The following is a 25,623-nucleotide window of genomic DNA, read 5'->3' on the forward strand; positions in this document are numbered from 1 at the left end:
ACCTCTAGGACCTGGCTGGATAAACACCTTTGTCTTTCATTTTGTTGCTTTAAAGTTTTAGAAAACGGCTATTGTGTACACGTACCATGGCATAAGTGTGGAGATTGGAGGACAATTCTGTGCACTCTGTTCTCTTTTCTGTCCTTTTGTGGGTTCCAGGGATTGAACTCACAGCAAGCCCTGCCCTGCTGAGCCATCTCACTGCTCCCCCCCACACTTAACATCAATCTTGATTTCTTTTTACTTCGGTTTCTTTCCTATTTTTGCTTTTTAGACATTTCTCTTTGGGGATTAGCTGTCCCTTTCACCTGCTTTCTGTCTATTTCACTCTTCGTCTGTAAAGTGACTTTTTCCTTTTGGTTTTTATCCTTTCTCGCGTTCTGTTACCCAATTTCTGAGTTCTATTCCGGTTTCTGTTATTCTCTTACTGTCTTCTAGCTTATCTTGAAATAGCAGGTCATAATTTTCAACTGTTTTGTGGGCACATTTTTATTTGGCTTGCTTTTGTTGCTTGGGGATGTAATTCCACAGTCTCTCTTTTTTCTTATAATAATTTTGTGTAGGACTAGATTTTGGCAGTATTTCGTTTCTTTTATTTTTGGTGAAACTACTTTTTTTGGACCTCAAAAAATGTGACAGTGTGGATGGACCAGGAGAACATTGTGTTAAGCAGAATAAGCCAGCCACTTAAAGGAAAATGCTGACAATCTTACCCGCCGGTAGAATCTTTAAAAAGGAGGGCTGGAGAGATGATTTAGTTGGCAAGTCAGTAAGGCACTAGCCACATGTTTGAGAATCTGAGTTGAGATTCCCAGGACCCAGCTAAAAAGCCAGCTTGGTGGCCTGTGTCGGTAATCCCAGCAATAGTGATGTGCTTGGCACTGATCTGGAGAGAGTCTGGTCTATTGAAGTTTGAGGACAGTGAGAGACTGTCTAAAACAAAAGGAGGGCTGGGACTGGCGTTCAGTGGTAGAGTGCTCACGTGCATTAAGTCAGATCTCCAGTACCACCCAAACAGCAAACAAACAAACGATGGACCAATACCTGAGGCTGTCCTATTACCTACACACACACACACACACACACACACGCACGCACGCACACACACACACACGCACACACACACACGCACACACGCACAGAGTCACGTAGAAGCTGAGGTTACACAATAGTTACTGGAGGAGGAAAGGGGATGGGTAAATAGGATGGAAGATTGGCCTGTGGGTCCCAGGGATTGAACTCGGGTCTTTAGGCTTGCACAAGAAGCCCTTTCCCTGCTGAGCATTTGAGCATTTTTAAAGAATATTCTTTTTTTTAAAAAAAAATTTATTTATTTTACATCCTGGCTGTAGTTTTCCCTCCCTCCTCTCCTCCCAGTCCCTCTTCCCCTCTCCTCTCTGTTCTCCTTCTTTTCTGTTTAGGAAAGGACAGGTCTCCCATGAATATCAACATGGCATGTTCAGTTGCAGTAAGGCTCAGCACTTTATCATATGTTAAGGTTGGGCAAGGTGACCCAGTATAAAGAGTAGGGTCGCAAAAGTCGGTGAAAGAGTCGGAGACAGCACCTATTATCGCTGTTAGGATCTGCTGAGCAATTCTGATGGATCTCTCCTTTCTGTCACTCTTAATTTCTTGTTTACTTCATTTTTTCATGTTCAGAAATTTCTCCTCAGCAATTAGCTGCCCCCTTCACCGGCTCCTGTTCTTTCTGTTTTAGTCTCCATTGGTTAGATAGGAAGGAGTAAGTCCTACACAGCAGGGTGCTTACACCTAGTGACAATGTACTCTTTCAACATAGCTAGAAGATAGGATTTTAATGTTCTCACTAGAGGTGACAAGCTGTTGACTGGAGGTTTCTGTCCTGCCTGGTTCCCATCGTTGTTATTCTGTTGACTGAAGTTTTCTGTCCCACCAGGTTCCACAGCCGTTTAGCCCCAAAGAAATCACACAGAGGTCTATATTAGTTATAAACTGATTGGCCTAGTAGCTCAGACTTCTTATTAACTCTTACAATTTATATTAGCCCATTATTCTTGCCTATGTTAGCCACGTGGCTCGGTACCTTATTCAGTGAGGCAGTCACATCTTGCTTCTTCTGTGGCTGGGACACGAATGCAGACTAAGCTTTCCTCTTCCCAGAATTCTCCTGTTCTTGTTACCTTACCTCTACTTCCTACCTGGTTGTCCTGCCTATACTTCCTGCCTGGCTACTGGCCAACCAGCATTTTATTAAAATACAATTGGCAGGGTACAAACCATTGTCCCACAGCAATAAGCCATGAAGATGATGGACGGGCTGGAGAGATGTCTCAGTGGTTAATAGTACTTGTTGCTCTTGCAGAAGACCTGGATTTGGTTCCTGACATCCACATGACGGCTCACAATCATCCGGTTACAGGGCATCTAGTCCTTTTTCTGATCTCTGAGGCTACCAGACACACATATATACTCATGCAGACAAAACAATCACACACACAAATGAAATAAAATAAATATATCTAAAACCACTTAAGGTGATGGATATATCACTTTTTATTTTTAAACAAGTATACAGGGTCAAAATATCAGATTTTACTCTATAAATATGTGTGTTTATTATGTGTTAATCAAAGAAAAATAAAAAAAGCAAAAACCCAGGTCATGGGTTAAGAAAGCCTTTCTGACTTCACAGAGAGCTCCCTCTTGTGTTGTTTCTGGGTAGTGTTAGAATATGTGGCTTGCTTTCTTGCTGGGAGTCTTTGCTGCTGTTTCCTCCCAAATTTATATCTAGTTTTTCTATTTTTTTTACACTATCCTTTCTCTGAAATTATTTTTGTTTGTTTGTTTGCTGAGATAAAATTTCATGTATCTGAGAATGACCTCAAACTTCTGATCCTTCAGCCTCCACCTCTCAAGTGCTAGGATTACAGGAAGAAGTCACCATTCCTGGTTTTGAAATTCAAATTGAATTGAGCATTTTCATCTTTATTTTATGATTCTGTTACTCTTAGTCATAAATATTTTCCATGTTTTTGATTTTTTTACTTCTATCTGGTGGTTTGCTTTTTTTTTTGAATGGGGAGATTTGTAGTACTGAAGAATTACACCGGCGGCCATTGCCCCCTCCTGAACCCATTATGTAATCGTCACACGCTTTGCGTTCTTTCGTTTGTCTTCCCTCCTCCTCCTTCCGTTATCTCCTCCCTTCTCTTCTGTCTCGTCTGCACATATCTGCTCAGTTGATACATGCTGTAAATTTGTGTCTATTGTTCTCTAAGTGAATTCAAATAATCATATATGCATATAAAGACTATATGTATATAGTTTTCTGTCAATAAATAACTTCTCTTAGTACATTTTTCCTCACTTTACTCCTCTTGGCAACAATCTACAGATGCATACATAGACACATAAATAAATACTAAAATAAATCTTAAAAAATAATGTGGAAAAGCCAGGTGTGATACTGCACACTTCTAATCCCAGTGATTAAGAGGCAGAGGCAGGCAGATCTCTGTAATTCAAGGCCTGCTTGGTCTACAAAGAGAGTTCCAGGACAGCCAGGATAGTGGTGGCATGCATCTTTAATACCAGCACTTGGGAGGCAGACGCAGGCAGATCTCAGTGAGTTTGGGGCCAGTCTGGTCTACAAATTAAGCTCCAGGACAGCCAAGGCAACATAGAGAGATCCAGTCTCAAACAACAACAACAACAATAAAAAACAAAACAAACAAAAAATATTGTGCTAGCTGGATGTGGTTGTGCAAGCATTAATCCCAGCAACTCAGGAGGTATGGGCAGGTAGATTTCTAGGACTTGACGGCCAGCCTGGTCTACAAAGTAAGTTCCAGGTCAATCAAAAGTACATAGTGAGACCCTGTCTCAAAAACAAAACAAAAGCCAACTAACCAACAAGCAAAAAAAATATAGTGTTCTATACTAAATATATTTCCATTAATATATGCTTACATAAAACTTGTTGGTTAAAATAAATACTGATTCCAGCTGTGACCGCAATGCCTCAGAAAATGGGAATGTCGATACAGTTAAATCTGTGACAATATGCTTGATATCATAGGATATCTTAAAATGTCCCTGCTCCTTTCCTGCAAGCAGAAGCCCTCTCTACCCCACCCTACCTGATCTTAACTGTTCTTGGGCAGTTTGAATCCCTTTTCCTTATTTCCTCCATCGTTTGCTTGCAAGAGGATGCCAATCATTAGGGAATGACTCTTTTTACTTCCTCTCATTATATAAAAATCTTTAAGTAGAGCCAAATTGTCTCATCTCCCAGGGGTCCAATTATGAAGTCAAAGCCTATTTAGCAAATGAAATGGAAGATTTTTTTTTTTGCTAATTTATTTCAACAGACATAAATAATGTATGTGGACATAGAGTTAAAAAATTAGCAACATGCTTTTTAAAAAGTAGTTTACAAATATTTATTTTTATTTTATATGTATGTGTGTGTGCCTGAGTATATATATATATGTGCAGGCAGTTGCCCTGGAGTTGCAGGTGGTTGTGAGTTACCCAATGTGGGTACTAGGAACTGAACCTGAGTCCTCTGCAAGAGTAGCAAATGTTCTTAAGAGTTGAGCCAGCTGGGGTTGGAGAGATCGCCCAGAGGATAAGAGCTGGCTCGGGGGTTAACAGCACTGACTGCTCTTCCCGACGTCCTGAGTTTAATTTCTAGCAACCCACATGGTGGCTCACAACCATCTATGATGAGATCTGGTGCCCTCTTCTGGCTTGTAGGCAGAACAAGAACACTATATACATAATGAATAAAGAAATCTTTTTAAAATTTATTTTTATTTTTTGTTGATTTTTATTGAGCTCTACAGCTTTCTCTGCTCCCCTCCCTGCCTCTCCCCTACCCTTTTCAGTTCTCCCCCACAGCCCCCATGCTCCCAATTTACTCAGGAGATCTTGTCTTTTTCTACTTTCTACTTCCCATGTAGATTAGATCTATGTATGTCTCTCTTAGGGTCCTCATTGTTGTCTAGATTCTCTGGGATTGTGGTTTGTAGGCTGGCTTTCTTTGCTTTATGTTTAAAAACCACTTATGAGTGAGTACATGTGATAATTGTCTTTCTGAGTCTGGGTTACCTCACTCAAAATGATGTTTTCTAGCTCCATCCATTTTCCTGCAAAATTCAAGATGTTGTTATTTTTTTCTGCTGTGTAGTACTCCATTGTGTAAATGTACCACATTTTTCTTATTCATTCTTCGGTCAAGGGGTCTTTAGGTTGTTTCCAGGTTCTGGCTATGACAAACAAAGCTGCTATGAACATAGTTGAGCACATGTGTCCTGTGGCACGATTGAGTTTCCTGCATACAATAAATAATGAAATCTTAAAAGGAAAGAAGAAGAAGAAGAAGAAGAAGAAGAAGAAGAAGAAGAAGAAGAAGAAGAAGAAGAAGAAGAAGAAGAAGAAGAAGCTGAGCTAGCTCTCTAATGCCAGCAACACACTTTTAGACTGCCTTCAACTTATTTACTGTTAGAGGGTCTGGCTGCTTGGTTGTAGTGGGAAAGGTAGCTTATACGACATGTAGTCGAGAAATCAAAATGCATACCAGAAATGAACAGTAGTGAGGAACAGAAACTCAGAGACAAGGGTTCTGGAATTTGTTCATAAACAGTGTGTATGTATTCCTTACCCCTTTCCTAAGTAGCTTACCTGAGAAGGCTCAGAGAATGTTCTTTTAATCTGGGCTTAGTAAAAGTGAAATAGGCTGAAGAGATGATTTGGCAGTTAAGGCCACTTGCTGTTCTCTCAGAGTTTGGTGCCGAGCACCTACATGGTGGCTCACAAATGTCTGTAACTCTAGTTTCAGGAGATCAAATGCCCTCTCTTGACTTCCATAGGCACCAGGCATGAGTGGTGCACAGACATACATGTGAAATACTCATACACATAAAATAAAAATAAATAAATCTAAAAAAATAGAAAAGGAAGAAAAGGAGTAATTCCTGGTATTTTTCCTACTGAAATGTGCTCTTTGAGTTTGCTGTAGAGATGATCATATCATAAGCAGTGGAGGCCACAAAGTGACCTTAACAACGGATGGAGGTTGGGCCTGACTCCCCAATGGATTCATGGTTAAAGTGGTAATCAAAATAGTTGAGCCACAGAGAACTCTGATGTGGTCCCTGTGGGCAGTGATGGCCAAAAGGACAACTAACTGTGGTTCTACTTAAATTGTAAAACTAGAAAAAGGAGGAGCAGAAGTCTATAAGTATGTGGAGTCCTGATTGTAAGCTAACAAAACAAAAAATTATGACGTCTCCCTTCTTTTCCATTTCTGAGTCAGGACCATTTGCACAAAAGTGATCAGGTCCCCTGATGTCACTTAGAAACACACAGCAACTCTTACTCCCTGTCTTTCCCAAGGGGACACATAACCTACTCACCATGGTAACTGAACCATGGTGAAAAAAGCAGACCTCCCAGGAATTGTAACTGGCTCTAAACCAAAGCTGATCTACCTGCGGAGTCTGAGTTCACTGTGGAACATCATTTAGGGTGGGACTTTGGAGAGCTAGGTGATTACACTTGGGATGATGTGTGTGTGTGTGTGTGTGTGTGTGTGTGTGTGTGTGTGTGCAAGTGTGGGTGCAAATGTCCAGAGGTCAAATCAGGTGTCATCCTCAGTTGTCTTTTTTACCCTCTTTTATTTATATATATTTTTTATGAGTATGAGTGTTCTGCCTGCATGTACATGTGTGCACCATATGCATGCCTGGTGCCCGTGGAGGTCATGAGAAGGAATCAGATCTCCTGGAATTAGAGTTACAGGCAGTTGTGAACCTTCATGTGGGTGCTGGGAACCAAACTCCCTGCAAGAGCCACTGAACCATCTCTCCACCCTCTGCGTCTTATTTTTTGAGAGATGATATCTCACTGAACTTGCAGCTCAGTAGACAGACTGGCCAGTGAGCCCCAGAGAGACTTCTGTCTCGTCTTCCCCTGCCCCAGGACTACAGGTACCTGCTACCACACCTGGCTTACATGGATGTGGGGAATCTAACTCAAGTCCTCGTGCTTGTGTAGCGAGAACCCTTTCCCCTCCATTGAGCCATTTCCCCAGAACCTTCACATTCTTTTCACCGTGGCCCGATGGATCTTCAAGGGCATCCTGTGTTTTTTCTTAGATTTTGAGTTTTATAGCTGAAGTAAAGATATCTAACTACTGACAGAAAAATACACATTGTTCCCTGACCTTAAAATTGTGGGTTGTGGTAGAAACGGCTTACGGAAGCACTTAGTAATCCCCTTTTCCTACTGAAAATATAAACTAAAGGGGAGTTTTGTTTGTTTTTTTGAGACAGGGTCTCACTATGTAGCCCTGGATGGCTTGGAACTTCCTTTATAGAAAACAGACTGGCCTTGAACTCAGAGAGATCTGCCTACCTCTGCTTCCCAAGTGCTGGAATTAAAGTCATGTGCCACCACCTGAATTTAAGGGGGATTTTCTGGAGAGTACCATGTGGGTTGGTGGACTGAGTGAGGAAGATCTTTTCTCTCTGTAGGCTGGCATCCAATCAGCTGGGAGTCTGGGTAGAATTCCATCTTTTGTGGAGTCCGGATACTTTATGTCCTTGCTTTTGAACCATAGAACTCCAGTCATTAAAATCACATCAGATTCTTGAGTCCTCATGATTCAGATTGAAAGTTATATATGAGATTCCGTGGACCAAGATCCCTGAGGCTCCAACTTGCAGTGGGACCTTTCAGCCCCCATAATCATGTAACCCAATTGTTAAAACAAATTCCTATCCTCCTTCGTATCTCTATCTATATAACGCCCCATCTCACTTTGCCTAGTACACTGGCTAAGAAAAAAGAATACCACAGAAATTGCAGGTCTTCTCATGAACTTCCTCACCTTGAGCTTACAACATCATTTAGTGGGCTGTTGAGAATGTTCCTGGGCTAGACCTAAGATAACCAGGGGAGTTAGGAGACGGAAGGGCGAACCTTACCTCTGAGGCATTACCATTTCAGAAAAAGTGAAATTTCTTTCACAGCCAGAATTCGTGGTCCTGGGAAACATGAATTCATTGTTAATTGTTAATACAAATGTGTTTTCTTCATTGTCTTTGATTTTTTTTTTTTGCTACATTTTTTTTGTCTCCGTGTCTTTGGATTGACGGAAATAGTTTCCGACATGAACACAACAAGGGTTCCACTGAACTGGAAGTTGAAACTGTCACCTGATGGGTTAGGCTTAATAGACCAGAAAGGGGCTTTCTTTTTGGCAAGGGTAATGGATTCTGATTATCAAGTGGAACTAAAGAGAGAAAGAGCTACAAAATGGAGTGAGGAGATTATATATACGGAAAGAGCTGGGCTGTGGTATATAGGTTAAGAGCACTTGTTTTTGCAGTGGTCCTGAGACCCAGACAGTGGCTCACAACAACCTGTAACTCCAATTCTGAGGGATTCCATACCCTCCTTTGAACTCCTCAGCTACCAGGCACACACATGGTGCACATACATAAATGCAGACAAAACATTAATACACATTTAAAATGAATCTGAAAAAAAATGTCTAAGAGGGAATATATCTGAAACACAGGTGATCTCCTGGGGCATTCTCTAAGAGTGGCATGTCTAGCAATATCATGTTATGGAAGATGACAGCAACCCTATAAAGGCAAGACCCCCTCAGAAATGGAGTTTGGGGTCTTCTAATGGATAAAAGACCCTGTGATGCAGTCTGAGACAGGAAGTAGATGTGAACAGAGCTAAAGTGATATTCTATAGTTTGTGTCCACTTGCAAAGATGAGTCGTCTTGAGGTTAGTGTGTTGCTCCTTACATTATGCACATAAACTGTTGCTATGCAGTTGTGTGTTTTGAGTTGTGCCATTTCATGTTTCTTGTAATTTCATTCTGTTTCATACAAGGTGGTTTAGTTACTGATGCTGATGATTTTTTTCTTTCGAGACAGGGTTTCTCTGTAGCTTTGGAGCCTGTCTTGGAACTCGCTCTTGTAGACCAGGCTGGCCTCGAACTCACAGAGATCCTCTTCTCTGCCTCCTGAGTGCTGGGATTAAAGGCGTGCGCCACCACTGCCTGGCAAATGTTGATGTTTTCAAATAACATTTTATTCAATTTTTCTAGACTGAATTAACTGAGAGGTTCTGTTTTGCAAAGTACGTGAGCTACAGTTAGATTACTCATTTTCTATAAATTTCTTTTTCGACTGTATTGACTAGAGGAAGCCAGACATGTAGCTGATACTTATAGCCCTAGCACTAGAGAAGCTAAAGAAGGATTCCCCAGGTTTGAGGTCAGCTACATAGTTCCAAGATAACCTGGATTATAGAGTTAGATCCTGTCTCAAATGAGCAAGGAAGAAAACAAACAAACTGACCAGTCACTTCTGTTACTTATCAAAGAACACCGCTGGAATGACACTTGAGAGTGGGTTTCAAACAAGTGATGTATATACACACATATATGCATATGTATGGTAGATTTTTTTTTCTGTATTTGCCATATGTAATTATCTTTTTTTGGAGCTGTTAATGGATTTCTTTAGCTGTCGGTGGCAATGTTTTATGCTGTGAGGGTTTGCCATCTGGAGTCAACTGCAAGTTTTAATCACCTTCCCTCCAGTCACACAAACACCTGGTGGAACACCTACTTCAACTTTCTGTCTTTCTGATGCCCCCAGGGGCTAGCTGGGACAGGAAGTCAAAAGTTCTCCAGTAGGCAGACAGCTATAGGAACTCCAAGGGAAGCCAAATTTATGCCTGTATTCCATTTATCATCTTTGGACCAGACAATTCAATCTGGACTTCATTTGATTTGACAATGTTTACTGAGCATCTCCTTAAAGGCCAGAGACCTTTAAGTGTCTGTTCCAGACACTGGGCATACTTGTGGCTTTTTCTGTGGAGACCTGAAAAAATGTCTATCTGTGATGGTTTAAATTAGAAATGTTTAGTTCAATGATTCAGTCAATTGAACACTTGTGATGCCTTTAGATGAAGGAGGTGCAGCTTTTGCTGCTAGAAGCCTGTCATGCAGGGTGGGAGTGGCGTGGGCAAGGCCTTTACCTGCTAAGGCATTTTGCCCACCCTCTTTTTTTAAAAGTTATTATTATTATTATTATTGGAGATAGGGCCTCTCTATGTTACCCTGGCAGTTTAGAAACTTCCTCTGTAGGCCAGGCTGGCCTTGAAGTCACAGAGATCCAACCGCCTCTGCTTCCCAAGTGCTGGGATTAAAGGCACGTTAAGGCACACGCCTTTGATCCCAACTTCTCTTTAACACCCGGCCACATCCTTCTCCTTTCCTCCTCCTTGCTGTGCACTCGCACAGTAAGGACCGTTTAGGGAAACTGGTTCTCTCCTTCTACTTTTATATGGCTTCTGGGAATTGAAGTCAGGTGTTTAGACTCGTGTTGTAGATGCCTTGCTGGCGGAACCACCTAGCCAGACCTGCAGGGGCCTCTTAACCGCATTTTCTAGGTGCTCCTTTTCACACCACCGCAGGTGGTAAAGTCAGATCCCACTTCCTATGTTTATACTCCAGCGTCGATTTTTTTTTTTAAAAAAAAAACCTATTAACTCCCTTACACTTACTACAATGCCAGCTGTAGACTGTCACTTAAGGCACTAAGTCTTTAAACATCTGTAATTTGCGAATGTGATTTATCCAGTTATGGGTTTATCCTAGGGTTTGAGGGCGAGAGACAAAAAAAAAAAATCAGGAGTGAATTGAGCAGGAAGTGCCCTAGAGCCCCCAGAAGATCCCGGTCTAGGTTTATTGTGAGCATACAGTACTATAAGCAAGGTCTGGTGACGAAGCTGGTCACAGACCTCCTCTCCCGCCGCTTTTCCGCGCGCTCCGCGGGGCGTCCCTAGCAACGCGCGCTCTCACTAGCAGCCCCGCCCCGTCTGGGGCGGTGGCGGCAAGTGCGCCTGCGCGCGGTCGCAACCGCCAGTCAACTCGCTTCCCCCTCCTCTCCCCGCCCCCTCCCCTTTCCTCCTCCTCCTCCTCCTCCTCCACCTCCTCCTCCTCCTCCTCCTGCACAGCCGCCTGGAGCGCGACGCCAACATGGAGCCGGAGGACCTCCCGTGGCCCGGCGAGCTGGAGGAGGAGGAGGAGGAGGAGGAGGTGGAGAACGCGTCCCCGGCGGCGACCGAGGAGACCGGGGAGGCCCGGACCTCTGAAGAGACTGTGAAAGTGGAAGAGATAGAATTTGAAGAGGCGGGGCCCGAGGTGGATTTGGATTTTAACTGCGAGTCCCAAACGCGGGAAAGCACGGACGAAGAGGAGGACGAGATGGCTAAGGCCTGGCTGCTGGCGCACCCTGGCCAATCTGGCAGGGCATTCCCTCCGCCCCCGCCCCCGCGGTACCTGTACGCTCCGGTGGAGCATCTGAGGGAGACTGAGGTGGGTAGCGGCGCTTGTAGCAAGGAGCCAGGCCGTGGGGAGGAGCGGGGCGGTGGGGAGGAGCGGAGCTGAGGCCCAAGCGTCAGTCGAGGTGCTTGAACTACTGAAATTGGTCCAGGATCTCGGAACCTGCTCGCTGCGGTTCGCCGTGCCTACGGGCCGGAGACCCCTGCTTGTGGGGCTGGCACACTCTTCGCAGTCTCGGGTTCTTCCTGGCAGTGACATCTCCGGTGTCTCTCCGGCCTCTTAGTGAGTCCGGGTTCTTTTGAACTTGGGCAGATAGGACAGATGGGCAGGGAGCCGGTACTCCCTGAGCGTGCAATTAGAAAGGCCTCTTGGGCAGAAGGTGGGAGCTGAGGAGGGAACTTGGGAATTGCGGAGAGACATTTGGCACCTTAGTTTTATTGAAGTGCGAGAACCCCTGCTCCCGAGGAATTAGTGTAGATTACGTACTCAACGTGAGTTGTCTCGAGAAGTCTCCCGCCTATTGTGTGTCTCCGGAACCGCATTTGTAGCAATTAATGGGTCCCTGAGCCAATGTCAGGAACTTGGAATGGAAGCAGCTTGTGATCAGCTCTGGTTTGAAATATTAGAAAACACCAAGTCAAGACCAAATGAAGGAAGAGCCGAGTTTACAGAGGTCCTGCCAAGATCATTTCGAAACTAACCATGTTCTTAATATTAATGCTTTTTAACTGTCAAGAACTACATTCCTGTTCATCACAACCACGTGTGGTTCTTTACATATTAATTAGTTAGTAATTTACATATTAATTAGTAATAATAGAATTAGAAGGACTGGTGGTGCATTTTAAGTGGTAGAGGTCTTGCAAATGGTGGAGGTGTGTGCAAGGCCCTCAGTTCAAGCCCTAGTACTGGGGGGGTATTAAAATTAGGAATTCAGAGGCCCCGTTTGATCACTTTTTCAAGTGCTTGATAGCCGAGCTTAGTGGCTGTCACATTGGACATAGCAGTTACAGAACAATTCCATCATCACAGGGATGCGTGGACTGTGGTTGGTGAAGAGCCCGCTAGGTAAGGCAGGGAGTGTTCAATCCACTCAGTTGAGACTTTGAGCATTCACCTTGTGCCACACATTGTACTTGATGTGAGGGAAATTTTGGTGAACCAAACCCCTGCCTCCCTAGCATTCCCACTCTAAAGAGGGAGGCAGATACAATCCACATGTTCTCCTAAGTGAAAATGGCATATGCTGAAATGCTGTGATTGCATAAAGCAGATAACCTGGGCTTGTCAGGGAAGGCTGGGCAGGCACCTTGAAGATGTAAGGCTAACTAAAGGGTTTAACAAGAAGCCTGGATGAGGAAAGGAAAGTGTGGTAGTGTCACAATTTACATTTGAGGTTGGTTTTTTGGTAGGACTAGGATTAAACCCTAGTCTTTGGGCATTCTAGGCAAACATTCTGTCTACCAATGGGCCACATCATTTAAAGCATGACATTTTGAGGAATTAAAAGCCAGCAGGTTGAATCTGGATTACAGAGCTTTATGTGTTATTTCAGGAATTTCAAGGCCTTATCCCTGGAGTTTCGGGAAGTCAGTAAACTGCTTTAAAGGATGTTTGTGATTAGATTTGTATTTCAGCAAGAGAGCAAGTAGTGTAGATGGTTGTGCTCATAGGGGAAGATGGGAGCATTCTGAATAAATGAAGGACACTAATTAGAGGGTCGTTGCAATACTGTCAGGCAAAAAGTCTTTTGAACAAGGAAATGAGCAGGGTGTGATGGCATATGCTTTTTAGTTCCAGGATTTAGAGCCACTGGTGGTTCTCAGCCTTCCTAATGCTGCGACCCTTTAGTGCAGTTCCTCATGTTGTGACCCAATCGTAAAAGTAATTCATTGATACTTCATAACTAATTTTTCTATTGTTATTGAAGAGTCCAAGAACAAGAAAATAAAAATGTAGATTCCAAAAATAAGAATGTAGAAATAAAGGAATATAAAGTTATAAGTCTAGGGGAATGGGAACAGACTGTCAGCAGATTTCTCAGTAGATCAAGGGTCAGTCATTCACAGTGAGCTATTTTCTCAGCCGCTTAAGAAGCCTCCATCACTTTAGGTCATTTCATTTTACAACTGGCTGTTCTATTTACAAGGCCAGAGCTTCTCTCTTGCAAACTGAGAGTAATGTCCTGGCCACCCTTGATGAACGACAGATATGAACTGAGTTAACCTCTAGGAGGCAGAGATACGTGACCTCTGGGTTAGGCACTGTCTTTGTTATGAAAAACTGGCACCATCAAAGGGGAAACAAGGGGCTTCAGTACACACTGCCTAGAGGTACTGGGAGAAACTGTGACCACGGTGCAAACACCTGATTTGACTAATGAGCTCTGATAATGGAGGTTATAAAGTGTGGCAGTCTGTACCTGAGTTTTTCCTTGAGATAGTGTGAAAAGCTTTCTGCTGTCTTTTCAGTTCCCAACCTAAGAACCAATTATTCTGACTTATCAACCCTCTGATATTACTAGCAGTCCCTTTTCTGACTAATTGCTAAAGACACCTGTTTCTTGCAATTAGTGACTTTCTCTGTAATTACTCTGAAACATATTTCATGATAGATGCTTAGTTACCTATGGACGTTAGAACCCACTCCCCTCCTTTGGGTCTACATTGACTGACCCACGGGTCAGGGTAAGATCGTAAAAGTTCCTTTGTTCAGACCTAATGCTTGGTGCCCTAACTATAAAAGTTGGGTTCAGAGAACTAGCCTTTGGCCACAGCCTAACAAACACCACCTCTGGCTGTGGTCTCAGCTAGCTGATAAGCTCCTGTGCCCCACGATCTTTTTTAATTTTTAAGTTTGCTTCTGGTTTTCCTGGGATCTGGTTTCTGGAATAAAGTTTGCTTCTGGTTTATTAGACCTGGTGGTGTTCTCATCTTTGCACGACCCCCCTGGACCCAACAGTTATGAATTGTAATGTAAATGCAAGATATCTGATGATATTCACCCTCCAAAGGGGTCAAGACTCACAGGTTGAGAACCACTGATTTAAAGGCAAAGACAGGTGGGGGCTCTTGAATTCCAGGCCAGCCTGGGCTACATAGAACAGGGAAGTATTGATGGGAATAGGGAGAAGTAGGTTGTTTGAAGAGATGTTTATCATGCCAGGGACAGTGTTGACAGACTGGTGATGTGTGCTGTGAATGAATTCACCAAGACAAAAAGGCAGAAGTAGAAAGTTTAGGCTCTTTAATGGGAGGCTTTTCTGACATTGTCTCTTCTCTGGTGAGACTCCTTGTATGTTTTCTCTTTTTGCTACTGGTTTACTCGGTCAGATTTCTGATGGTCTGATGTGCTCATTAAAGTGTGGAGATGGTGATGTTGCTATGCCCCGAGACAGATTGCAACCAGGCCTTGCTCTAAACTAGGTCTTTCTGGAGGCAGCAGGGGCTTTGCTTTGAAGTGTAGCCTGCTCTGAGATTAGAATGGCTTGGTACAAACCATCCCTCCCAGAACAGGTCGACACTTAGAAAGTAAAGTCATTACACTTAGTAATGGATTGGTTGTGGAGGGTACTGCCGAGGTGTTAGGTTAGTGAGCAAATGCTTGTGCTGATGTGGAGATGTGGCCAGGTCATCTTTGAGCTGGTGGTGAATTGGCTGGGTGGGTGCTAAGATTGAGTGTGATTTTGAAGATTAGAGAAGTGGTTTGGGCTAGAAAGTACTAAAAGTCCTTCATTATCTACATCTAGATACACAGTGAAGCAATACTTTTGAAGTATACTCTGAGCAGCCCTCCTTCCCCAGGCTCACCCCTAAACACACACACACACACACACACATACACACACACACAGGCTTTCACTTTGTGTAGTCTTGGCTATTCTGAAACTCCCTGTGTAGACTGGGCTAGCCTTGAACTCAGAGATTCACCTGCTTCTGCCTTCCAAGTGCTAGGATTAAAGGCGTGTACCACTATGCCCCGCTCCCAGTATTTTAAAAATGTGTTCATTGTGTAGTACTCAATTCCTCTGTCATCTATCTCTTCCGGAGTAGCAAGATTGTTGTAATGATAAGTTTGGTGTGTGGGTGTGTATATATATGCATATGATGTAGTGTTTGTGTGCACATATGCATGTATGTATGGGTACATATTGATTGCATCCCACCTTGTTTATTTAATTTGACCGGGCTACTCTACATAGTGATCTTTAGGAAGATCCACCTGCCTGTGCCTCCAGAGTGTTAGGGTTGAAGGTGTGTGCCACCACACCTTCCCTTTTAATTTTTGAGACAAGATCTGTCATTGAACCTGGAGCTCATTGGACTTGGTTAGGCTGATCCACCAGCAAGCTCCAGGGATCTTGTCTCCCTCTAACAGAGCAGGAACTCTGTTGGATTGAATGTAGGTGAAAGTCAGAAGACAATTTGTAGACTCAGTTTTCCCTTTTGTGTTGGAATGGAACGCAGTCATCAGGCTTTACCTGTGGAGCCAGCTCTGTTTCCTCTCTCCCTTCTGCTTTCCAAACACTTGGTTGAGACATGAGTGATTCAGAGCCTCTGCTGTTTTGTTTTCCTGCTAGTCCTGGGGATCTTTCTGCTTAGATGATTTCAAACACCTCTCCTTGAAGCTTGCATTTTGAAGGAAAATATTTTTGGGAGACTGTTATGTTCATGGGTTGTAGCGCTAGAGGAGGTTCTTGTTGTTCAACTTTTAGTGGAATCATGAACCCAGCTTGCAAAGTTTTGACGTTTCCTGTCAGCCCTCCTCCCTTTTCCTCTTACCCTCCAGCTGCCAGCACCTCTTCTGACAGCAGGTTGCCATTTTTTTCTGAAGAAAGAATACATGGTCAGAGCTTTTAGCCTTGTCTGTGATATTCCGTTCCATTTGTGTGAAAGGTGCTGGAGTGAATATTTTCTACACCCTGGAACAGGTTAGTTGTGTGGAAATGTTTCTCTAATGTTTGAGCTGCACCGGAAGCAAATGGTGTTTCCAGGTTCCTCTCAGGTGTGGGCTGTATACGTAGACTGGTGTTTCTTGGGTCAATTTTGATAATTTATGATTTTCCTAGAAAGTCTTTCATTTTAACAATGACTCTAGTTTTTTTTTTGTTTTTTTGTATGTGGCAATTTTTATTTCTCATTCTTAGTTTTATGTATTGTTTTTTTTTTTTTTTTGAAATGCCACCGTAGAGGTTTATTTGCTTTTCATCTGCGGAAACGACTCTTGGAAAGCTCGTTTTTTTCCTTGTCTAAGGCTGTTGCTCTAAACATCCATGTGATTGTGTGGACATATGAGTTCATTTCTCTTGGGTATGTATCTGGTGGTGGAATTGCTGCTCTAAACATCCATGTGATTGTGTGGACATATGAGTTCATTTCTCTTGGGTATGTGTCTGGTGGTGGAATTGCTGGACATTTTGGCATTTCTGTATTTAACCCTTTAAGGGCCTGGCAGATTGTTTTCCAGTGTGGCTGTATTACATTACGTTCTCGCTAGCACTGTGTGAGTTCCTGTTCACATGTCTGAGTAATGATGAACATATTTTCTTGTGCTTATTGATCATTCCTACATTTACTTTACAGAAATGTCTATTTAGAGCTTTGCCCATTCTTTGTTTGGGCTTTTCCAATTGGGTCTTAAGTTAAAAACTCAGGGCTTTGCTTGTGTCAATCGAAATCTCATATATATTTTGTTATCTATTTTAGTACATTTTTAGATTCATTTATTTTTATTCTATGTGTATGAATATTTGCTGCTATGTATATCTGCACCACTTATATGCCTGGTGCCTGTGAAGTCAGAAGATGGTGTCAGACCCCTTGTTGCTAGAGCTATAAATGGTTGTGAGCCTCCATGTGAGTGCTGGAGCTGCATGCTGGGGCCTCTGCAAGAGCAGCCAATGTTGTTAACCACTGGGTCATCTCTCTAGTAAAGCATTAATCTAATTAATCTTTATCAATAATTAATCTAATTAATCTTTATCAATTAAAAAAAATCAAGAGTCAGATTAAAACCTGAAAGATCAGAGAATCAGGGGAGCAGCCACTGTGACTTCCTACCTTTCTGGTTTCTCTGACCAAAACTGGCAGAGATCCTCTGAGCCTTGCCTTACCTCTTGTCTCCTCTCTATAGTTCTCAAACCTCTATGATCAGCTAGTGGCTGGTCCCGCCCTCTGACTTCAAGCAACCTTTATCAGAACAAAATCAAAATATCACACATATTTATTTAGAAGCAAGGTCTCTCTATGTAGTCCTTTGTGTCTTAGAACTCACTGTGTGGACCAGACTGACTTTGAACTCACAGAGAAACATACTAGATACAGAGTTTGTAAATACTGTGATTGTTTTCTCGCTTTCCATGGTGTGCTTTCCCTTCCTCTTCTCCTGTGACTATTCCCCGCCCCCTGCTGCTGTTTTGGCTCTTGTGTCTTCTCTCTCTCTGTCCTGTGCTAGATGCTGAACTAAGGATCTTATAGATGTCAGGCAAGCGCTGTGCAGCCTCCCTTTTCACTTCGTTGTTTCCTCTGCTGTGCAGCTTCTTAGTTTGATACAGTTCATCCTTTCAGTTTGTACCCTGGGCTTGTGGTGTGACCAGAATCAAAGAGCTTTTTCCTTGTGTTTTTTTGTTTTGTTTTATGACTTTAGTTTTTATTTTTATTTATTTATTTTTAATGACTACAGCACCCGATATTCCCAGGCGGTCTACCATTCAAGTACTAACCAGGCCCGAGCCTGCTTAACTTCCGAGATCAGACGAGATCGGACGCATTCAGGGTGGTATGGCCGTAAACTGACTTTAGTTTTTACATTAAAAAACTCATTTTGAGTTATTTTTCTTGTGTATTTAAAATAAAAAAAAATGATACCTAGCTTTTTCTTTATTAAAATTGCTTAGACTGTTTGGGTATTTTGTGGTTCCGTATGGATGTTGGGATTTTTGTTTTAAATTTTCATGAAGAATGTCGTTGCAATTTGACAGAGATTGTATTGACTTTGTGATTTGCTTTGGGCAGTATGGCTATGTTAACAGTATTAATTCTTTGAATCCCCAGACATGGACTGTCTGTTTACTTGTGCTTTTTTTCTTTTTCCCTCTCACCTCCTCTTCCTTCTCCTCAAACCATCTCTCTTGAGGATCTCATGTGTAGCTTGACTTGACTGGCCTGGAACTCAACTACATAGATCAGGTTGGTGTGTGCCACCATGCCTGGCTGTTGGTGCTTTTTTCAATTTCTTTCATTAGAATCTTACACTCTTTAGGATACAAGTCTTAAGTATTTACTTATATAGCAGCTGACTTTTTTGTTTTTGTTTTTCTGAGACAGGCTTTCTCTGGGTAATAGCCTCAGCTGTCCAGGAACTTACTTTGTAGACCAGGCTGACCTGGAGCTCAGAGATCTGTTGCCTCTGCCTCTTATATGCTGGGATTACAGTCATGTGCCACCATGCCCCGCTGACCGTTTTTTTTTCTCGTTGGTGAGGTGGGGTTTGAAACTTGCTATGACCCAGGCTGGCCTTGGTCTCTAAGTCCTCCCTCTGCCAAAGTGCTGAGATTACTGGCTGCTGATTGATTTTTGATGCTATATTAATGAAACTTTTCTCATTTCTTCTTTGGATAGATACTTGTGTACAGAAATGTAATTGATTTTGTGTGTGTGTGATATTAAGTATGTACATGTTCATGTGTATGTGCGTGCATGTATATATGCAAATTGTGGAGGCCAGTGGTCAGGGTTCCTCAGTTACTGTCCACCTTATTGTTTAGCAAAGTTTTATTAGCTTTATTTATTTTGTTTCTTGTGTATGAACTCTTTGCCTGTATCCATATCTGTACAGCTGGTGCCCACAGGGATCAGAGTGGGTGTTGTAACTGGAGGTACAGATGGTTGTGAGCTGCCATGTGGGTGCTGGGAACCAAACCTGGGTCCTCTGCTAGAACAAGTGCTCTTAACTGTTGAGCTATCTCTTCAGTCCCCCCCACCTTTTAAGACAGTTTCTCACGTCTCACTTTAATTAGACTGGCTGGCCAATGAGATTTGGGGATTCCTTAACATGCCCTACCCCCCAACTGCACTGTGGGATCACAGATGCATGGCTCTCACATGGTGCTGAGTAATCTCAAATTAGATCCTCAAGTTTTTCTTGACAACTCTGGTTAGGACTCGAAATTCTTTGTTGAATAGAACTGGCAAGAGAAGTTGCCCTTGTCTTGTTGTAAAACCTTAGAGGAATTATTTTCTTTAAGTTTTTCACATTGAGTATGATATTTGCATGGGTTTTTCACATTATGAACTTTATTCTGAGGAATTTTTTGTCTATCCCTAGTTTCTTGTTTTTTGTTTTCTTATGAAACAGTGCTTGCCTTTGTAGAGCATTTTTTTTTTCCTGTTTTAATTGAGGTGATCATGTTTGTCAAATCACTAGCTGAGGATGACTTTGAACTCCTGTTTCTTCTGCTACCACATCTTGAGTACTGGGATTATAGGGGTGTATCACCACACTTGTGGTATTTATATGGTGCTGGGGATTGAACCCAGGGCTTTGTATATCCTAGGCAAGCACTCTTCCAACTGAGCTACTTAGACAGTTTCTACTCTAATTTTTAGTTTCCTGTTTGTTATTTAGCCCTGCTGACTTAATTTATTATAAACTCAAATTTACATACAAAATAATCACTAATATTACAGCTTCCCTCCTCTTCCTTGTTAATTGGTAATAGACTAGCTGTTTTGCTTCTAGACAAAAATAGATACAGTAAATTTGGATCTTTTGGATCCTCTTTCCTCCTGACAAAAAGTTTTTGTTTGTTTTAACTTTTAATTTACTCTTTGTGTCTTTTACATCATGAGTCTTGATCCCATTTATCTACCCATCCCTCCATATCCACCCTCTGCCCTAGCAACCTTCCTTCCCCAATAAAATAAAATAAAATAAAATTTAAAGAAAGAAATGGAAATAAAGGAAAAATCTCATCATGGAAGCGGCAGTGTGACACAGTCTCACAGTAAACCCTTTATCCGTGTACTTACTTGGAAGTGTTCATTGCAAAGAGTCATGGTTCCAGGCCTCTGGTTTCTGCTACACTTTCATACGATACTGGGACTCCTTGGCTATCCTGTTGTTGCTCTGTGTTGTAGAGATCCTGTAGTTTTTGGTCTGCAGTACTGGTCCCTCCAGCAGATCACAGATGGGGTGGATGTTGTGGTGATTCAACTCCTAGTCCTGATTCAGGGCGTGGGTAGTGGTGGACTTAGTCAGCCTGCCAGTTCTCCCTTGTCCTCACCTTCAAGATGAGCTCTCCAGCACTGCCCTGGCTAGTTTTCTCCTTGCAGCAAGGGGGCAGGTCCAGTTCTCCTGCTTTGAAGCCCTCAGGGTCTGCTCTTCCACACCTACACCTTCAGGGCCAGCTCTACTGTGTTGCCCAGGTGAGATGCAGGGGCCACTCTCTGAATGCTGCAGCTGGTAAGGGGGAGGGTCAGTTCCCTTGCCCACCACAGGTGGCAGGGTTGGGGGGTATCTTTCTCTCGCCCTCATCACCATACAGCAGACAGAGGGGTGTGGCCAGCTAGTCCATCCTCATCCTCTCAGGGCCAGCTTACTTGTGCCTCTGCCAACAGGGTCAGCTTTACTGTGCTGCCCAGGTGAGGAGCAGGGTCGCTTTTAGCTGGTAAAGAGGAAGATGACCTCCCTTGTCTACTGGAGGTGGTGAGGGTGAGGAGTAAGGGGGTTATCTCTCCCCCACCCACACTGTTGCCTGATAGATGAGTAGTAGGGACTGCTCTCCCATACTCACAGCTTTGGGGCTGGCCCACCCACACCTCTGCCAACAGGGTTGGTTCTGTTGTGCTGCCCAGGGCCCGCTCTCTGGAGTACTGTAGCTGGTGAGGGGCAAGGGCAGCTCTCCTACTCTTTTGACCTCAGGGTCAGCTTTCCCACCTGCCTCAGGCTCTTTGCGGGAGGATCTTCCCCGCCCTTACTATGGTGGCAGATGAAGGGCAGAGCCAGATCTCTAATGCTCACTCCCTGGGAGGTTAACCTGTGCTCTCCCCAACAGGGTCAGCTCTCACCAGCCGGAGGTAGTAGGGGTAAGTGGGGAGGGCATCTGTCCCTTGTCCCCACCACCACACCCAAGATGAGGGAGGCAATACCAGTTATGCCCCTCTCATACCCTCAGGGCTGGCTCACCTGCACCCCTGTCTATAAGGTTAGTTCTACTGTGCTGCCCAGGCAAGGACAGGGCCAGTACTGCAGCTGGTAAGGGTTTGGGTCAGGTCCCCTCGTCTGCTCCAGGTGTTGAGGGGGTCATCTTTCCCCCACACCACCACATGGGAGATGAGAGGGATGTGACTTGCTCTTCCGTTCTCATGCTCTTAGGGCCAGTTTCGCCCATGCCTCTCCCATCCCCCCAAAGAGGGTCAGCTTTATTTTGCTGCCCAGGTGAGGTGGTATAAAATCCTCTCTCCGGAGTGCTTTAGCCAGTGAGGGGCAGGACCAGTTCTCCCTGGTATTGTAGTCAGTGAGAGGTGGTGACAACTCTGTACAATCCTATCCTCTCTGCCTTTGGTGGTATCAGGAGCCATGGACATCAGCACCGACTGTGGCTGCATCAGGACCAGCCCAGGCTCAGACAACACCATGGCCCTGGGTGGCAATCGGGTGGATCTGTTAATCAATTACCTGGTCTACCAAGTGAGTTCAGTACAGCCTGGGCTATACAGTGAAACTCAGTTTTGAAAAATGAAAACAAAACAAAGCAAAAAGATTAAGTAAAGCGTTTTGGTATGTTTTTTCTTTTCTTTTTGAAATTATAATATAATCACATCATTTCTCTCTGAACCCTCCCATATACCCCTTCTTGGGCTCTTTCAAATTCATAACCTTCTTTTTCACTAATAGTTACTACCTTGTGTGTGTGTGTGTGTGTGTGTGTGTGTGTGTGCATCTTTACTAAATATAACTTATTTTATCTAAAAGATTTTTATTTAGCAAGTCTATAAGTGATTTATAGGTACTTTGTGTTTGCAGATGAATGCTGATAAGATAAAAGCCAGTCAAAACAGGTTAAAGGAATTCTTCCTATGAATAGGTCTGAGGGAGAGGAAGACATGTTTTGACTGTAAATGTTGCTTTATCTTCTTTGGAAGGTTTTATCAAAAGTGCTGGTTTATAGCTGAGAAAAGAACTTTAATTGGTTAAAATAGGTCACCTTACATTTTGGCCGTAAGCATGGTTCTGTTGAACTGTGTCTCAGAAAAGGTCAATCCCTTTACACAGGTGATCTTCACAGCGGTCTTGGTTCTTGAAAAGTTTTTGCACCCCAATTAACCTTTCTGCCGATGTAATAATCCAAATCAGACCAAATCAAACTGAATTAGAAAAAGCCCAGGTTTAATGGATACTAATGCTCCCGGGTGGCCTCCAGACCCCCAGAGATGGAGACAGAGAAGAGAGACGGAAAATCACGGAGAGAGGAAAGGAAGACCAGAAAACCATGGGTTTGTTTTCTGAGGGACAGTTTAAATACCCTGTGGGAGTGAACTTGAGTCTCTCTGAGGAGGGGTCACCGTTTGGCGGTCTTTCTCAGAGGTGTAGTCTGGACTGAGGCAACTCCCAGGGGTGGAACTTTCCACCCAAACAGTTCTTATTTTGTTTTGTGTTTTTAAAAATTGTGCTCAAAGTTTGGACGCTGAGCCAGCCAGACATTTGAACCTCGGGGGAGTGGTGGTTATATCTTAGTGGTGGCATTCCCTGTTTGTTCTGAGAAGAAGAAACTGAAGAAGCTGATTGAAGCTTCTGATATTAAAGTTAATTTCTTTTATCACTGTAAGAGCAGTAAGATTAGGAAATAGACAGTTTTCATTTTTTTCCTAATTGCTTTTATTGTAGGTATAGAAGATTTAGGAACGGGAAAGGTTTAGTGAAAAGTATGTTTGGGCCTAACTGGTTAACCTTAAGACCCTGGCTATTTTTAGGTGAGCATAAGTAACAATTTCGATAGTGATTGTGAAGTGAGAGAGGCAGAGAGTGAGTTAGTTTGTTGTGAACTTTTCCTGGGAGATGTGAATAAATGATAAGTCAAAGTAACTATTCCAAGTCCAACCTTGTTGTCAAATGCATTTATTGAGCTTATAAGAGCATAAGATCAGAGAGAGTACTCAAGACCTTAAGAAGGAGGGGCTGGTTACTCGGGTGTACTTTGGGAGTTCTCTTATTTTAATTGATAGATTAGATCATATATTTATTTTTCCTACTGCACATGTCTCTTCCCATAATGCATCCAATTTGATTCATATGCATGCCCAATTATACATAGGCATAAGATTATAAATTGGAATTTTCCAACAAAATTCACTGGAACAAGATGGTTTGTCTTAGTGTACATGTACCCCAAACCAGTTCAGGCCAGATCAGCCTTTCTCTTCATTCTGTTCAGATACATTGGGATTGCACTTTAATGGTCCAAATTTGATTGTTGTTGGGACCAAGAAGTTACACTGTTGTTCAGAGTAAAGTGTACATGAGTCCCACTTAGGTGGAGAGTAGAGGGATTCTGAGGTTATTAGCTGCATTGTTGGGAGAGGGATGTGTATGCATAGTACATGCAGGTGAAGGAGCTGAACTGCCAAGTGCATGCATTATTACATGCTCCAAACTAAATAGGGTCCCAAGCCTCTAAGCGATTTCCTATGTTTGACTGCCTTATAATGACTTTCGCTACTGTTGAATCACCCGAGATCTGCATCACCACCCTCCCAGTTTGGACCTTGGCTCCATATCACCAGGAGCTTGGGCAAGGGCCTAGGGGTTAAACACACACACACACACACACACACACACACACACACACACACACACACACACAGAGAGAGAGAGTCCGGGTCATTCGCCAAGAGGTGAATGCCAATTTATTTAGCTTTATCCAGAGTTAATATACTTTTTCCCCCAGTAACGGAAACCCCTCCCAGCCAGAGGGGTTGTGACAACTTTTCCGCAGGCACGTGGGCGGGAGGTGTCAGGCAGTGGCAGACAGGTGAGAGGGACCTTGGTGCCGTGGGCTCTCCCGGGCAGGTTGGGAAATTACCATTCCAAAGTAATACAAGGCCCTACGGCTAATTCACCAGGCTAGCAGAGCAGAGCACAGAATTTAGCAGGAAGCTTAGCTGGTTAGCCAAAACAGTCCTTGATTTGCATCCCAGGGAGCAAGGGAAGACAGGGGCCTATACCCTACATCCTCCTATGAGGGAAGGTCAACAGGCCCAGTCTTGAGAGTTTCTCATGGGTAGTTATAGCTGCTTCTGGTGAAGATGGTCATGCTGTTATGCTTAAAGAATAACATTTTGTAACATGAAAGCATTTTATAGAGCAAAAAGTGTATTCTAGCATGGTTACTTTTGTTATTGTACAGTCCCAGCATTACTCAGCTTTAGTGTGCTTTGATTTTCAGGTTGTTTCACTGACGTGCCATGGGTGGCAGCAGTCATCGTATCAAGACAATTCTAGAGCACAGCTTTCCAACTCCGGTGTAGTGTCATTGGAAACAACAGTCCAGTGGGGTCCTGGGGAGGAACAGGTGTGTCTGGGGCAAATTCTTTTTCTTTCTACGAGCAGCACAGAAATGCTGTAATATGAGGAATGTGAAGATGTGGATTACTATTCTCATAGGACACAATAATTTTATGTAGACTGGGAAGCTCATCCCTGCTTCTTTGTCTCAATAATCTGTATTTTTCAAAAGTATATATTTTTGTGTGTACGTATATTATCTCATGGGATATTTGGCATACAAGAAATTAAAACATTCAAAATTGCAAAACCATTACCTGAGTATAAATAGAAAATTTTAAAGAAAAGTTTTTTTGTTTTTGTTTTTGCTTTTGTTTTTCTTTTTTCTTTCTCTCTCTCTCTTTCTTTCTTCCTTCCTTCCTTCCTTCCTTCCTTCCTTCCTTCCTTCCTTCCTTCCTTCCTTTCTTTCTTTCTTTCTTTCTTTGAGATAAGATTTCTCTGTCCTGGAACTTGCTCTGTAGATCAGACTGGCCTCAGATTCATAGAGATAGATCCTCCTGCCTCTGCCTCCTGAGGGCTGGGATTAAAGTTATGTGTTGCTGCTGCCCAGCTGTCTAGTTCCATTTTTATACAGCTAAGTTTAAATAAAATATAGAAAGGTAAACTGTTTTAGTTATACATTTGACAGATGAAATTTGAAAGATAGCAGTTATAAAATATAGAAAAGTGAACTGTTTTAGTTATACAGTTTGTCAGA

The 25,623-nt window shown here is 43.0% G+C and overlaps 1 protein-coding gene and 1 pseudogene across 6 annotated transcripts in view; one reads left to right on the plus strand and one right to left on the minus strand.

Moving 5' to 3' along the window:
- The first annotated feature begins 11,041 nt into the window (after nucleotides 1–11,041).
- The window catches only part of Alms1 (ALMS1 centrosome and basal body associated protein), a 123,408-nt gene continuing 108,826 nt past the window's right edge, over nucleotides 11,042–25,623 (plus strand). For 4 of the 6 annotated variants that reach the window (XM_085690558.2, XM_085690561.2, XM_087907072.1 and 1 more), the window contains exons 1-2: nucleotides 11,043–11,396; nucleotides 24,808–24,933. In XM_085690558.2, the coding sequence (XP_085546684.2) occupies nucleotides 11,058–11,396; nucleotides 24,808–24,933 (465 nt within the window). In that variant the 5' untranslated portion in view covers nucleotides 11,043–11,057. Of the gene's footprint in view, nucleotides 11,397–24,807; nucleotides 24,934–25,623 lie in introns of all 6 variants that reach the window. The other 2 variants (XM_085690559.2, XM_085690562.2) reach the window with 2 other exon arrangements.
- On the minus strand, nucleotides 18,036–18,154 carry LOC125388563 (5S ribosomal RNA; annotated as a pseudogene).

This window comes from Myodes glareolus, chromosome 6 (genome assembly GCF_982192425.1).
Source record: "Myodes glareolus chromosome 6, mMyoGla1.1, whole genome shotgun sequence".
NCBI lineage: Eukaryota > Metazoa > Chordata > Mammalia > Rodentia > Cricetidae > Myodes > Myodes glareolus.